We start from the raw sequence: 15,239 nt of genomic DNA on the forward strand, positions 1-15,239 counted from the left end.
TCATTAGTTTTTTTTTTTCCCTCATCAGCAGTTTGAGGATTTTGAGTCCCACAGTGGATAATTGATTTGTTGATCTGGTCAGAGCTGATCCGATTGATGGATGTGAGCAGCTACTGAGAAAAACAAACGTACATTTAATGGTAAAGTTTCTCTTTTCATGCGCCTGATGCTCTGCTGCTCCGTCTGTGCCCAGAGTGTGCTCTGCACTCCAAGAGTGTGGTGCAATAAATATCTGAACGTTATATATATTCCAAATGCACTCTTAATCAATATTCCAGCTCCAATATTATAAATATTCAATACGTGGCGACAGATGTCTTAATCGTTGCGGGCCATCACAGATTAATGTGTGGGATCCCTGCTAAAACCCTTCTGGTTTCAGAAAGAAATAGTTGTTGAACTCTTAAATTTTATTGGTATCAGCCTCAAAAATCCAGTATCTTTCTCGTGCCTTCATTCCCTTCAGGCATAAATGCTTGCTAACACGTGAAAAACATGTGCAAAACCAATTCCAATAACATAATCCCCAACTTTCAGTCATCTCAAATATTGGCTTATTTTCTTGCACATTCAAGTGCACATGCTTCCCTGTCGACAATATGATATAACACTCAAACAACACCCTGCTGCATATTTTCTTTCCAGACGTTCGTAAAGTGACCTGGCAGCTGTTGAGAAGTAGGGAGGGGAAGGGGGGGGGGGGTTAAGATCTCGCTAAGGTTTATATTCTTCCTTCTACTCCAGTGTTCTCGTTCTCCACTCATTCTGTCTCACTTTCTTTTATTCCTCCATCAACGGGGCTCATTAAATGTTCTCTTCAGCACTGCTCTCCACACCTTATTTTCCTCCATTTCTCAAGGCCATGTATTCCAAGGAATCTGTGACGAATACAACCAGTAGCACACACAAAAGCGCTAGATGGATGGTCACGTTGCATTGATGAAATGCCGATGATGTGTAGTGACCTACGTATTAGTGGCTTGTCTTAAGTTTGTCCTCCCAGCATCTCTGGAGGATCTGCTGTGTCTGGAGCGTGCACGGGGGGAAGGGAGCTGATAGGGCTCTGGGTGCAGATCCAAGTCAATTTCAGGTGTGTCCTCCTGGCATGATCGGTGAGCTGGATGGCTGGCAGACCTGGAGTTGGAGGTGTGGGAGGGACTGTTTAGGGGTGGAGGTTGGGTATATGTGTGAGGGGTGTGTGTGTGTGTTTGTGTGGAGGGGGTGAGATCGACGGGATACGTGGGAAGGAAGGGCTTGCTGTCAGCCAGCTGGACCTCTTAATCCCACAGCCTTGGGGAAAGGGTGTGTGTGCGCGTGTGTGTGTGTGGATTGTGTTTGTCTCGTAGAGATTTGTCAAGTTTAGCACACCTCTGCTCCCCTCTTTGGCCCAGCTGAGCCCACAGTGTGTGTGTATGTGTGTGTGAGTGAGTGTTTGAGAGACAACCAGGATTTCATGTGCACTGTGTTTACTGTAGTCCTCACTTTTAACAGCACACTGTATATTTATGTCGAGACGACACAGCCTCTCGCCCCCTTGATGTTGGAGAGGCGCTGGGGGTTGGTGCGAGGTGGAAGTGGGGGGGAGGCTGTCCCGCGTTGCTTGTTGAGGCGGGGGGGGGGTTGGGGGGGCAACAAACACTGCCAGCACCCCCCCCCTCGCTCCACCCCGACATGCCCGGCCCTCTCTGAGTATCAAACGGCTACTCTCTAAAACCCGCGTGTGCAGTTTATCCCGCTCTACGTCACAGCATAACTAACCGGCTGATTGCGTCATCCCCTTGTCATTCATTAGACACAAAACATACTATTTAGCCACATTCCATGCAAGCTTCCTCTCTTTTTTTCCTGCTCCCGACCCTCTCTCTTTCCGTCTCTCTCTCTTCCCCGCTCTCTCTCTTTTGGCGTAGACTTTTGCATATATCACAGGCTGGCAGGCTAAGAGCTTGGGACTTCCCCACGCCACACTCCAAGCCTTTGATCCTTTGCTTTGGAGGTAACATCAAAAGGAGAGGCATAGAAAGGCAGCTACTACTGTGAAGTTCAATGTTCAACTTGATGGCTTGGCTGAGGGCTTTTTTTCCTCTCTCCTCCTCCCCCACCCCCCCCTCCCTCCCTCCCTCACCTCCCTCCTCCCGCTGCTCCCTCGATCCCTTCGCTGCATCCCTCAGCTGACAAAAACACACAGTTTGTAGCCAAGGGTTTTTTTCTTTCCTGTGCCTCTGACCTCACCTCCATAGAACCTATCTGGCACAAAACAAGACCTCCTCCCCGTAAAAACTCCGATATACAGATGGTGTACACAAAGATGCAGTCGTTTCTTTTTGATGGTGTGGTAAAAGGTGCAGTTCCAGTGCCCGGCCCCTTCCCTTTCTCTCTGTTTCTTCCACTGTCTGTGTGTGGATAGCATGCAGCATCCTGTGTTGCAGCTGGTTGCATCAATGCCGAGCCAGGCCCTTTGCAGCAGCGGTGGTGGATAGGTTAGCGGGGAGGAAAAGTGCATCACGCCATATTGTTTTCTGCACGCCCCCTCCGTGCACTGATCCATCTTTACGTCACTTCTTCTGGATGTGAGAAAAAGAGTGTCAGAAAACACTCAGAGGAGGGAAAAAAAAGACCTTTTCTCTGCTTTCTTTCAGCTGCTTTGGTTGCCGTGTTGACACGGGGCACGGAAAGCTTGCAATCATTCGCTCACAGGAAAACAAGTGATTTTCATAATGAACGCCTCAGCTGACTTTCTTATGCAAACTCTCTAAATTAAAGCAGTATCAGATGATGCCATGCATTCCAGGTCAAAGCCAGGCTTTTCTGTGGTGTAGTCAACTGTATTTAAATGACACAGACTTGATAAGGCGATCCAGAAAGCTGAGGTGCTCCACTAAATGCTTTTTCGTCTTTTATGAGCTTCCCTGTCTGACTGTGCCAATTAGCAAAGGCGTGTGGCCTGCTTTTCTTCTCCTCTTTTTCCCTGCTCCAACTCTCTTTCTAGATAGACGCTCTCTATCATGCTCCCGCGCACACACACACACCGCCGCACACACACCAAGCACACGTTTGGTGTATCATTAGCTTAGTGTGCGGGGAGGCGTGCGAGCCCGGGCTCTCCCCTGCCTTATCTCCATGTCAATCACAGCGTGTGTGTGAACATCAGTTGTAATGATCTCCATCCAGCCTGTCGGTGCGTGTTAGCGCCTGGCTTCCCTCGCCCCCGGAGCAAGCCGTTCCCTAGCTAATAGATGCAAAATTAAGCTGATCAATAGATGGCCTCAGCTCATTATTGACATGTTATCGCGGCGTGGGATTTTTGTGCGGGGGTTTTATACAGTGCTAGCTGGAGAGATGCAAGGCAAGAGGAAGAAGGAAAAAAAGTTCTCCAAATGGCTCAGGCCACTTTGTTTCAACCTTGCGCTGATATTACATTAAGCTAATTTATTCAATCGTATGCATGTAATGTTTTATATGCTAAAGCCGTTTGCTATTTATATTACTTGTCCTATTGGAAGAGTAATCACCTGCTCAGTGGTAGGAAATGAGATGGAGACTTTGTAAAACGCCATATTAAAGATTCATCAATAATTGGCATGTGCGCTGCTGTTTGTGTTGCGGGGGAAAGAGGGTGGGGGGGTGCTCGTATGGACGGATCACCACGTGATTGAGCTAAGTGGTAATTAACCATGAGAGAGGTGTGTGTGTGTGTGTGTGTGTGTGTCTTTTTGTGTGTGTGTGAAGATGCTGCTGCGTGTCAGGAAAAGGTGGGGATGCAGAGGGTAAAGTGGGGGCTGCAGCACCGACAGAGTTGATTTGGAGGTGAGCGCCGAGGGCACGTGGTCAAGTTATGGAGGGACGTGGGAGAGAGCCACCCACTCTGGCCCAAGCTGCACAGCCGCCTCCCCTGACCCTCCTCAGGTCTTATTGTCATGGAAGCATCTCCCATTTTAATGAGCTCCAATAACCAAGCCCTTATTACTTATTTATTCATTAAGCCACCGTGGCAAAGCGGCAGTACCCCCACTGTGTGAGTGTGCATGTAATTGCTTGTGTGGGATTTTTCCCCCCCCTTCTTTCATGCACCATATCTTCGTAAATACCATGTTGCGTAACTGCAACGATAAGTTAAATCTAAATGAACCTAAAAATGATGCATGAATGAGCATAGATATGAATCAATAACCTGAAACTATATTTGAGATTTGAGCCAAAACCCTTAAAATCCTGGGCTTTAGGTATGCTGAGGGAGTAGGCCTCATGAATATGGAGGCTGAACTGCTTCAAGGTGTATGTGCAAGTGTGAAAAAGACACAAAACAGACTGAATGTTTGTTGGTTTCTTATGGTGCGTTTGTGAAGATTAATTGCCTGTTGGTACAGCGTGTGTGTGTGTGTGTGTGTGTGTGTGTGTAGGACGCATTCAAAATAATGCACTCTGATTGATGAATATGCGTAGGTGGAATTGTGTGATAGCGTATAGTGTTTTCACAATATCGGAAGTCTTTGTGAAGCCTGAGAGTGTACACATTCTCTCCCTCTGAGGCATGTTTCAGAGCTTCCTTATATCCAGTCTACCGTTTAACTAATTCATAGTGAACTCTCGCAGAACAAAACCAGACACCCAACATCAAGGGCAGCGTTCAGCTCTCCTCCAGCACAATACCAAATACAGCGTTCTCCAGCAGAACGTGGGCGCTGCAATCAGCTTACTTTTTCTCTCTCAGCAGAGCTCCGCTGCTGTTCACCTTTTTTAACTCTCCCCTCCACGCCCCAAACCCTGCTTCCTGCAAACAAAAGGTAAGCATGTAGTGTGTGTGCATGAGTTGCCCAATCTCTTCTCTCCTCCTACCCCCTGGCCTGGCCTTGCGTAAGGGGCTCAGACACACCTAGGCCTGCAGACGTGCCTGTTCACCTCCATGTAGCCTTTAAGTAGGTCAGTGTGTACGTGAACCAGGAAGGTCCAGGATCTGACCTTTGGCCTGCCAATCCCATCAGCCTGCTTCCTCTGAGCTGTTGGTCCTCCACTCATGACTCACATTATTAACAATGCTAATTTAATTGTCCAGAATGTCAGAATTTACGCAATAACAATTAGTGTGTATACGCACACTGAGGTAATAGTTCAAGCAGATGTTTACATGCTTCAAGCCCAAGCTGATGCATAGAGCTGCCTACAATTTAATAGGAAATAAAATGCAACTGGTTTTTCTGTTTTAACCTTGAGGACATTTCACCACTCATCCAAGATGCTTATTAGTGCTTCCAAATGTCCTCAACAAAACCAGTAAATCCAGTCACCGTTTGAATAAGTACATCTTGATATCCTGTTACACGGATGATTGAAAATCCTCATAACAAGGAAAGTAGAGGGACTTGTTTATCATGTTGGGTGATTTGATAGAGCACCCTCAGACACATGTTCAGCGAATTGTGGTTTTAGCAGTAAAAAAAAAAAAACAAAACATTTTTTGGTATCATGCCAAAAAGATGAGCTTTGACTATGCCGCTTTTATTTTTGGAATAACTGTGCAACTTTACTTTACATATCTTTTGAGTCACTTGAATACACTATCAAAAGATGAAAAAAGGAAAACGGGCAAAGGAGTAGGGCTGGGCAGTGTATAGAGACAATTAATTATCACAATATTTTAATACCTCCACCACATCCATGTGAACAATATTGTAGGGTTGACAATTGGTGCTTTCACAAAATATTTACATAATGACAATTTAAATAATCATCAGTAATGTGGATATAGTGACTAAGTAGGTAAAGGTAAATAATAAAACAGCTAGAACAGTCTGGCAACTTCAGAAAATTACAGCAGTTTTCTGTAATGCAGCCTTTAAACCCAAGAAAATACACCAATTAAATTATGATATCCAAAACCTAAGCCATATCGAGCCTCATATTACAATTTCGATATAGTGATAAATTGCCCAGCTGTACTGTATTGACTAGTAATTCCCCTCTGTTGATTAACTAATTGTGATTCTAACCCTAATAGGAAATAAGTAGGACTGCTCAGTTAAGATTAATTTGTTGCTGTTGCAATAAGAGATGCTCTGATGCCATTCTTTCTTCCTGATACCAATTCTGATACCTGAACTTGCGTATCAGCCCATGCCAAAATAAAAATGAACAGCTGTTTCCTACCTACTTTGTATGGATTAGAAAGGATTGGTATCATTGTTGTATGGCATGGCTGAGGTTAAACCCTTTATAAAACACGAACAAACAGAATGAATGCCATATAATTTTCCTTTATTTCAAAAAAAATATTGCTAAATTCCTGACATTTTTCTAACTGCCAATGTTACAGTATTTACTGAAAATCAATTCTTTTTTGCTGCTATGAAAAACAGTAGTTGCCACTGGCTGTAAAAGGCAACTTGCTGTGTAGATAACTGATTCCTGGGATCTGGTATCAAAACAACTCTAATTGCGTTAATCAGATCTTCGAGCTTCATGACACATAACCTAGTCAGTGTGCTACCCATGTAATCATGGAAGCTAATGAAAGCACCCAAAAGCCAGAGTTATATTCATGACAGAGAAAAGAGAAAGAAAGGAAGACAGAAAGAGTCACTCAGGCAGAAGAGTAGCTCTGTGAAGCAGGAGAATCACCTGAAAGCAGAGGCATTCTGCAGCAGAGCCTGATGCTAAAGGTGCCAGAGCGCCTGTTCATTAGCACGGCTGACGGAAGACCAGCCAGCTCCTGCTGGCCTTCACCCTCCCTGCCACAATATTTATAGAGCAGCCAAGAGATAGTCTTAATGACACAGGGAGAGGGACAGTGGGAAAGGGGGGGAGGGGGGCGCAAAAGTCAGAAATGGAACGCTGTTTACTTTCTGAGGCTTGTTGAGAAGTTGTTTTGGACTGCAATCATGTCACCCTCACACTTCCTTCAGAGCACTGTATATGCATCCAGGTGTGTGTAATCTTTGCTACAGTATGTCATCGTCCAAACATTTTAATGAAAGATGGTGATTTGGTCTAAACTAGTGGACAATTTTCTCTCCTTGTGATTGTTGTAGAAATATGTGTCAGCTACACGTTGCGCAATCCTTTGAAACTTTCCGGTCAATCAGCTGGTGTTTGAACAGCACATTTGTCCACACTTGCTAAGTAAACAGTGTCCGAGCAAAGCCATACTTATCTCATGAACCAGTGTTTAAGAGAGCGAAACTAACTTCCAGAACAGGCCAGATAAAAGTCAAGTGTTCATGGAAATAAGTCTGAGGGAAGGACACCAAACAGATCTGTTAAAAACTAAGCCATTCTCCCTTTTTGGTGAAAGACCTGCAATACTGTCAGATATTATGAACAATGGTAGTTTCACAAGCCTGTTTCGACAGCCTCGTTTGAAGGGGTGAGTAAATTCTGAGTTGGGTGGAGAGGAAGGAGAGGTCATGTGCGCATTCTCCATGTGGAAAAAAAGGCTTATGTGAAAAGTGTCAGGTTGAGTTTTTCTGCAAGAAGGAGAGAGAAGGGGAGTTTGAGGTGGAGGTGGAGATTGTTGGCAAAGGGAGTCGGGGTAGAAGAGGTGAGGAGGGGAGGTTTTGGATCAGGTCGGCGGCCCCAATGCTGTCAGGGCTAGTGGAACCCCCAAGCGGTTCTGGCTTTGGAGTAAATATGGGCCCAGCGGACCCCTTCCCGCCCCAGGGCACACAAACCCCAGGCCTTCCCACATTCCACTTTTATTTTCCTGGTTGCAAAACGCCTCTGGCTATCAGAGCAGGTGGGGCGTGTTTTTTTTTCTTTAATATTTACTCATAAAATGTGTATTAGTAGAACCAAAGCAGCCATGATGGGCCCTCTTGTGTCAGCTAACTTTCTCCCAGTTTTGTCTTGCGCTTCTCCAAAGGCCGAATGTATCATATAGCTGAGCGAGCTTGGGGATTTCAAAGAGTCTGTGTTTCATTAAGCTTCTCCCTCCCTCAGTTACAGAAAATTACTACCCCCTCCCCAAAAAATTACGTGTTTGTGCAACCACATGTCTTCTTTGGCACCTGTGAGTGAGGACAAAGACTGCCGGCAATCTCTGCAGCAGATCAAGACAATATGCTCCGCTCTCGTTTTTTAAAGGGATAAAATTGTAGTCAAACTGGATGAACTAATCTTTTAAGCTCTGTGCAGTTTACTTGCAGAGCTTTGAATGGGCTCCTCTTACTAGCCTTGATCATTTCAGACTTAAATAAAGCTCTTTAGAGTAGCGGTCTGATTGGTGTAATCTGCAAGCTGTCAATCCCATCTCCGAGCGCTCTCCCAGAGGAGCTGCTGGGCCTGTCGACCAGCGTATGTTCAAATGTGGGTGAGCATTGTTGTTCAGGTGTGAATGGGTGAGTAAGCATGTGTGGCATGCCGAGGGGGTCGCTGTGAATGTTCATGTGGTATCTGTATACGCTGCCGATGACGCTTGTGCAGAGCTATGTCGTATGTCTGTCTCATGAGGCAGCCACAGATGGGTCGAAGATCTGCCGGACTCTCCAGAGCAACACCCAGTATCCATATGCTGACTCTAAACCCAAGCTGCTATCTGTCTGTCTGTCTCTGCCTGTCTCCCCTCCTTTCCTCACATTGCTCACATGGCTGGGACGCTTGATGGAGCCCCGGTGGTCCTCATCATCTGTCCCTTGGTTCCCCTGCTGGAAAGTGGACGAGTGTTTGGGAGCCACATTGGCACATAAGGAGCTCTGTTTGTTTGATTGGTCTGAAGCCCTCTGCTCTTAATCCAAAACAAAACGAACAAGCCGTGCAGTGGCTGCTGCTCCAGCCGCCATGTGATAAACACATCAGATGGGGAGGGGGGGTTGATGGAAAAGGAGCCGGTTGTTGACCAGAAATGGACAAAACAATCCTACACTTTGTGTGTCTGTCATTCACACTAAAAAATTGATGAGCAAGACCTTCTCCTTCCTTCTCTGTCAATACGTATTGACGTTTGTTTAATGTTTGATAGGATGTGGAAAAAATGCTTTATATTTGAGAGTCTAGATCTGGTACCAGGAAGGAGTGTTTTAGGCCAAATTGCTTCTGCGCCAGCTTGTTGAATTAGTAACAGCGGTGGTAAGAGCCAGTGTGCGGACGTGTGAGGATGATGTGTGAGCGCTCAGGATGCCCCTCCAATTGTCTCCGGACAGATTCCCCTCTGCCACGAGCGGTGACACGGGGACCAGGGCCGCAGCTTGTTTTCACTGCGATGACAGTCAGTGTGGATCTGGGTTAACACTCATAACATGCCAGACCTTGGTGCAGCAGCAGTAACTGTATGGGTATGTAGTCCAGCATGCAAATAGATTGCACCTGCTCAAACATAGTAAAGCCTAGTAAAAAAAAAGAATAGTGCTGAAACATGGAGCAGATTCATTGATCAGCAGAGAATTAAGCAGTCGTTCTGGGTAGGGATGTCACTGAAAAACTGTTAATTGGTTGACCACCAAGAATAATTTTGACTTTTTTGCCTATAGGTTAATTTTACTTCTCTTTCATTTACTGCACTGCACACCACCCAGGTCTGGTAGGAGCAAGTGAGCGTTGTCCCAACCTAATAGCTTTGATGTTAAACATGGTGGCCATGATCTGGTTGCCTTGTGAGTAAGCAGCTCAAATATGAGGCATAAACCTCCTCAGCATTGTTAACTATGTTAGCACCTCTAGCCATGCTGACACTACTAACTGTGCTAACAGAGCTAACAGTAGTATTGTGGCTTAAAATTGAGAATAGAGGGGGATGTTGATGTATGTTTCTGCAGCAACACTGTTGGTCCGGCCACCATGACAGCCATAGTTAGCAATAATAGCAAAATGACTGGTGCCGCTAGCTAGCATTAGCTCCTGTTGAGCCCTGGTATTTCACAGTACAGAATAGCTAAGGCTTATGTTAGCTACCAAGTTGAGACCCGAGTCTGGGCAGTGGGCATTATGTTTCTGCATGTCAATATGTCTGTCAGCAAAGTTAACAGAAAATAAGATAAAGGGCAATACACAAACACAAAACACTAAAATTTCTCCACCTGTAAATGGACAGTGGTTTAAAATGTGGAGCTAAAGCTCACTGAGTCAACGGAGCAGCAGACTTAAAGGAAAGGCCTCTTTTATTTCACACATTTTGCATTTTTTTTCTTAAAAATTAACCACAGCAAGGAAATGACCTAGGGAAAGAACTTATAAATATAATAATTCCTTAACCTAGTTTCAAATAAATAGTTTTTCCCGAGCTTTTTTTTCCCCCTAAAATAATTTTCTAAGTCTGCAAATTCCTTGCAAGTTGTGGAATATTTATTAACAAGTTGCTCATTGCCCTTTTCCCCACATTTTGGGAAATTTTGGCTCAGGGTTCAAAGGTTTTAATACTTGTGATAGGCATCTGAACACAGCACAAGCAAAACTGATGTCGCTCCAGGTTCCTAAAGATTAATGTGAGGATAAATGTGGGTTTTTACAGAAGAAACCTCACCTTGGGACCTTTGGTTTTGGGAACAGGCACACTTTCTGACTAATTTTATTGACTTAACGCTTAATTGAAAAAAGAATAGACGAAATAATCAATAATGAAAGTAATCATTAGTCACAGACCCTGTAAATGTTTCCCAGCCCCTCCAGCCCCCTTCTTGTGCTTGGGAAAGCAGTAGAGGACAGGAGAATAGGAACAGTGAGAGTGAGTTCATCCCTCTGTAAGGATTTAGAGGACTCCCTTGTCTTTCACTTCATCAGAGACAATTGAGTCATTCAGCTCCCATTGTGGGGCTGGCCAGGCGAGGAGGGGCGCGGGGTAGGGGAAGAGAGAAGGGGGGAGGCTGAAAGGAAGAGGGGAGTAGGAGAAGCCGTCTGCTGCACAACCCGAAGCAAAGCAACTGGGTGGCTCTTACAGGGTGGGGGGCGTGTTAGTGTTTGTGTGTGTGGGAGGGGTGCGCGGTCGGTGGGGGGGCAGGAAGAGAGACAGAGGAGAGGAGAGAGTTATCCTAGAACTCCAGAGCAATTTGTCACATTGGAATGGCTCTTGAGTTACCCGGGGGGCCCCCCTCATAGCGGGAGAGTTTTCAGGTCGTGGAGTGGGGAACAGGGAGGGGCTTGGGGCAGCAGAGAGGGGTCAGAGGTCATGGCCTACTCAAGCCCAGGCGGTGCGTCGGTTAGCAGGGCAGGCGGGCGGGTGGAGGAAGAGGAAGGAGGCCAAGAAGGGGGTGGTCGGAAAGCCCGGTGCTTGCCAGGGCTCCGTTTTCCTTGGCATGCTTGTAAAACCTGCAGGAGAGATTAGTGTGTGAGAACATTTGCAATAGCGGGGCTGAAGTGGAGCCACTTGTCAGGGCATGCGCTGCGGCACCCTCCCTCTCTCTGTAGTCTTTCGGTGTCTCTCTACCCCCGTCGCCACACTGAGGGGTGTCACCTTCACGCTCCTTACCCACCTACTCAGAATGTCCTCTCGCTCGACCCCTTCTCCCAGCTGCAGCTGTGTTTGAATATTTGCATGTGGGAGCATGTGTGCACACGCGATGGCAGGACTTTCCCATGACTGGATTCACAATACCCCCCCCCCCCCCCCCCCCCTTTTCTATCCAGCTCTGCCCCGTCTTCTAGCCCCCCTGGCACCAATGGACACTATCTTGAATTACCTCATAGATGACAGCAGCCCTGTCACTCTCTTCCTCCTCTTTTACTGTTACAACACCCCCCTGCCCCCCCCTCTCCTCTCCTTCTCTCCTCCTCTCTCCCCTTCATGGCAATTAATACCCAGTGTGGGGGGTCCATAAAAACCCACAAGACCTCAACTCTGGAGTTTTTACAACCTTTCCCTTTTTCCACTCTCAGGACATACAAACAAGCATAAACAAACCCACTTTTTTAGCAATAAAAGCCTTCTTGGGGTCATAAATGAGTGGTAGTGGTGGAGAAAGACCAGGCAGAAAACCGTTTTTTCCCTTGCACGGGCTGTAACCGAGGACATGGAGTCAATAACTCCCTCCAGCGTCTACCACTGGCAGGCACCCCACAGTGAACTCTTCGCTAATTACCACTGATTTAGACACAGTCTCAGGAAGGGTCGCGACACACTCCCTCTCTGACCATCTCTGACACACACACGAACACACACACAGCCTCAGACATGCATACAAACTAGACGTCACCCTTGCCTGGATGGCAACACAAAGAAATTGAATCTAATGTACCTGCATCACTATACAATTGCTACCACAGAGCCAGAGCTCTTATTTCCTTGTGCATTGCATAGATTATGAAGGAGCACTGAAGGTATAATTTGTTAAACAGCAAACTTTTTATCACAGAATGCCAAAATGTGATCCTGGGCTCTGGGCCAATAATGATAGTGAGGTAATTAACAACAGGATTGCATGAACCTTTTAGGTTTCATGCAAAGAAGATCTAAATAACTCATGAATTGTAATTAAATAGGACTCAGATAACATCTTTAAGTGAAACTCCAAACATGTGGTTATGAGACGCTGGAAAGGAACTTAAGTGCAAATGGCACCATAGGCCCAGATCCAAGTCCAAGTTGACCTGTTAGGATGTTTTTAGGGAGATATTTGTTGTACCTTATAAGAATGCCCATTTTAATGGCTCTGAGTTGCCAGCACCAGTGGTTGTTCCTGTTCTTTCTTTTGGTTTCTTGACACAAACCAGTTTTTATTGCCAAAATTAGGATTTTTTTCCATTTGAGCATGTGAACTTTAAATTGTCTTTCTCAGGAAATGCTTCAGCTTTTCCTCTAGGTTGACTGCTTCGGCTTGGCCGATGGGCTGTGGGGCACTAAAAAACATTCCATCACCTACCACAATGCCAAATTCCCTTTTCAAGTTTCTTCAAATATTTATCAGTTTCTTTTCAGAAATATTTACCAGCCCACAATCCACATGAACCAGTCTTCACATTGGCATAAATAAAATACACTACACTGCACCTATTTAATACGAAGATACGTCACTTCTGAAGCTGCTTGGCTTCTTACACCCATTATTTCCATCTTTCACAGTGGTGAAGAACACCAAGCGCAAATGCCAGGAGTTGAGTTTTTATTAAAACAAAATCATGCCCTGTGTGTTTACTGCATGCCAAATTAATCAGAGCACACAAGGCCAAATTGCCTCCAAAGTTATTACTGGTTGCTGACAAGCAGTGTTACATTTAAAAGGCTATTTTTTAAATGGAGTCCAGCACAGAGCTCACACCAAATAAAATGCACTGGGGCATCATTACATCACTTTCAGCAAACTTCACAAGCAACAATGAGGGCAAAACAGCATCACCATTTTGTTTCAACCAAATATTCTCTGGTCTAGCTCAGCTGAAACCGAAAAAAATCCAGCCCCACAAAAATACGTCAGCATGTTAGCGTGTTGTTCACTACCAAGCTTGTTTGCACCTACGATGGTACAATCTTCACTTTTCCTGTTCAACTGGATTTAGCAGTTTAGATAACAGACACTTGACTGTTCTGCTGATATCACAGACATGTGAACTAGTCACAGACACTTACCTTGCTTATGGACTCAGGGCGGTGTGCCACATCACTTCAGGGTGGTGCATCACTGCAGAATGAATACAAGGGAAACACTGAAATTAATATTTAGTGTTATTAAAACATTTTAAAGCAATTTAAAACAGGGTTCCTGTTGGCCAGGCCTGTACAATTATTGGGAAAACACTGAGCTTTTTAAAAAAGTATATTATTTATATTATTATTATTTTTTAGATTACTCATTTTCATCACATGCAAATCCAGAACTGCCATCACTTAGGTAGCCACTGAGGCTGATATTTGATTGTAATGGAGCTTCTGCTGCCTCAGAAGTTAACAGTTTTTAGGCTCTTCACCTCTTAGTACCCATTCCACAGGCTTTGATAGCTGAAACAGCTGCTGTGACCTTTTTCCCTCAAACTAGGTGGCCTTGACATTGACATGCAGTGTCTGGACCACATGCTATAGCAAGGTCAACAAAGGTAGTCAATGGCTGACATGTTTACAGACGGTTTGCAGTGTGGCCACAGATTCATTTTCATCTCCATATATATATATATATATATATATATATATATATATATATATATATATATATATATATATATATATATATATATATATATAAATGACGACAGATTATTTTACTATGATTAAATTTATTAAGAAGAGGCATTATTCCCGCTCATTTTAGGAGGAGGTAGAAGGTAGATCAGTTTCAGTAGAACAGTCAACACAGCACATGTCATCAAATTAAAAGGACTCCACCCAGTTTATAACACAGACAGATGTTTCTCATGACCCTTGTTTCTGCTTATCTGTTTTTCTGTACTTGTGTGTGTGTGTGTGTGAGAGAGAGAGAGAGAGAGAGAGAGAAAGAGACTGGGGAAAAAAAGAGAGACTTCTGATAGAGGCCAAGTCAATCATTTATGGGAGCAGTCAGGAGGTTTAGCCCCGGAGGAGTGTGGTGAGACGCCACGCTTTAACCTCTTTATGGGTCCCAATAAAAGCCTGACAACAGTCACATTTATGACATTAGGTCATCTCAAAGCCATGAGCTGTGTACAGTACTACCTTTAACCTCTGCCCTCCCCCAACTCCAAATTAGTGACACAGTGGAATCCAAAGTCACACGTCAGCTACTTCAGAAAAGAAAATAAGTTTCCGTGCTCACTGTGAAGGAGCCTGGAATCTAAAAGAGACTGTATATTTCTTTAAAAATGTGTATTTCAGTTGACACAACTCTCAGATGCATGCTTGAGACCATCCTCACCCCATCCACCATCCGCCTTTAAGATCTTTATTTGCTTTTCCATGTTTTTTAATTTCCACACCCGTCCATGCACCCGTCAAGAAATGTCGTCTCCTTTTTTTGTCTTATTTTTTTGGTTTTCTGCATTGTTAACATGTTTTGTTTTCTTTCTTTCCATTCTGTTTCCTTTTCTACCATTCAGTATCTACAGATGAAATGGCCACTGCTAGATGTTCAACAAGGAGGTCTTCAGAGTAGACAAGCACTTAAAGATGCCAGGTCCCCGTCACCGGCACACATCGTTGTAAGTAACACTCCGCCCGGTACTTTTTCTTCTTTCACCAGCTCTTCTTCCCTTATTCATTACAGAAAGACAAACAAACCCTGATTTCTCGCCTTTTCCCTGCCGTCCTCAGTGTTAAAGCCCTCCTCTTTTCCCTGTGAATGGATGTTTTGACTGGAAAAATGCATATTTGTTTGCGTTTACCTTTAAATCACAGTCACTAACACGTCACCCAGTCAGTT

The 15,239-nt window shown here is 44.8% G+C and overlaps 1 protein-coding gene across 4 annotated transcripts in view; it reads left to right on the top strand.

Moving 5' to 3' along the window:
* The window catches only part of tcf7l2 (transcription factor 7 like 2), a 97,237-nt gene that overhangs the window by 19,812 nt on the left and 62,186 nt on the right, over positions 1–15,239 (top strand). For all 4 annotated transcript variants that reach the window (XM_042507482.1, XM_042507483.1, XM_042507480.1 and 1 more), the window contains exon 4: positions 14,917–15,018. In XM_042507482.1, coding sequence (XP_042363416.1) covers positions 14,917–15,018 — 102 coding nt within the window. The remainder of the gene's footprint in view (positions 1–14,916; positions 15,019–15,239) is intronic.

Source organism: Plectropomus leopardus, chromosome 19, assembly GCF_008729295.1.
Source record: "Plectropomus leopardus isolate mb chromosome 19, YSFRI_Pleo_2.0, whole genome shotgun sequence".
Classification (NCBI taxonomy): Eukaryota; Metazoa; Chordata; class Actinopteri; order Perciformes; family Serranidae; genus Plectropomus; species Plectropomus leopardus.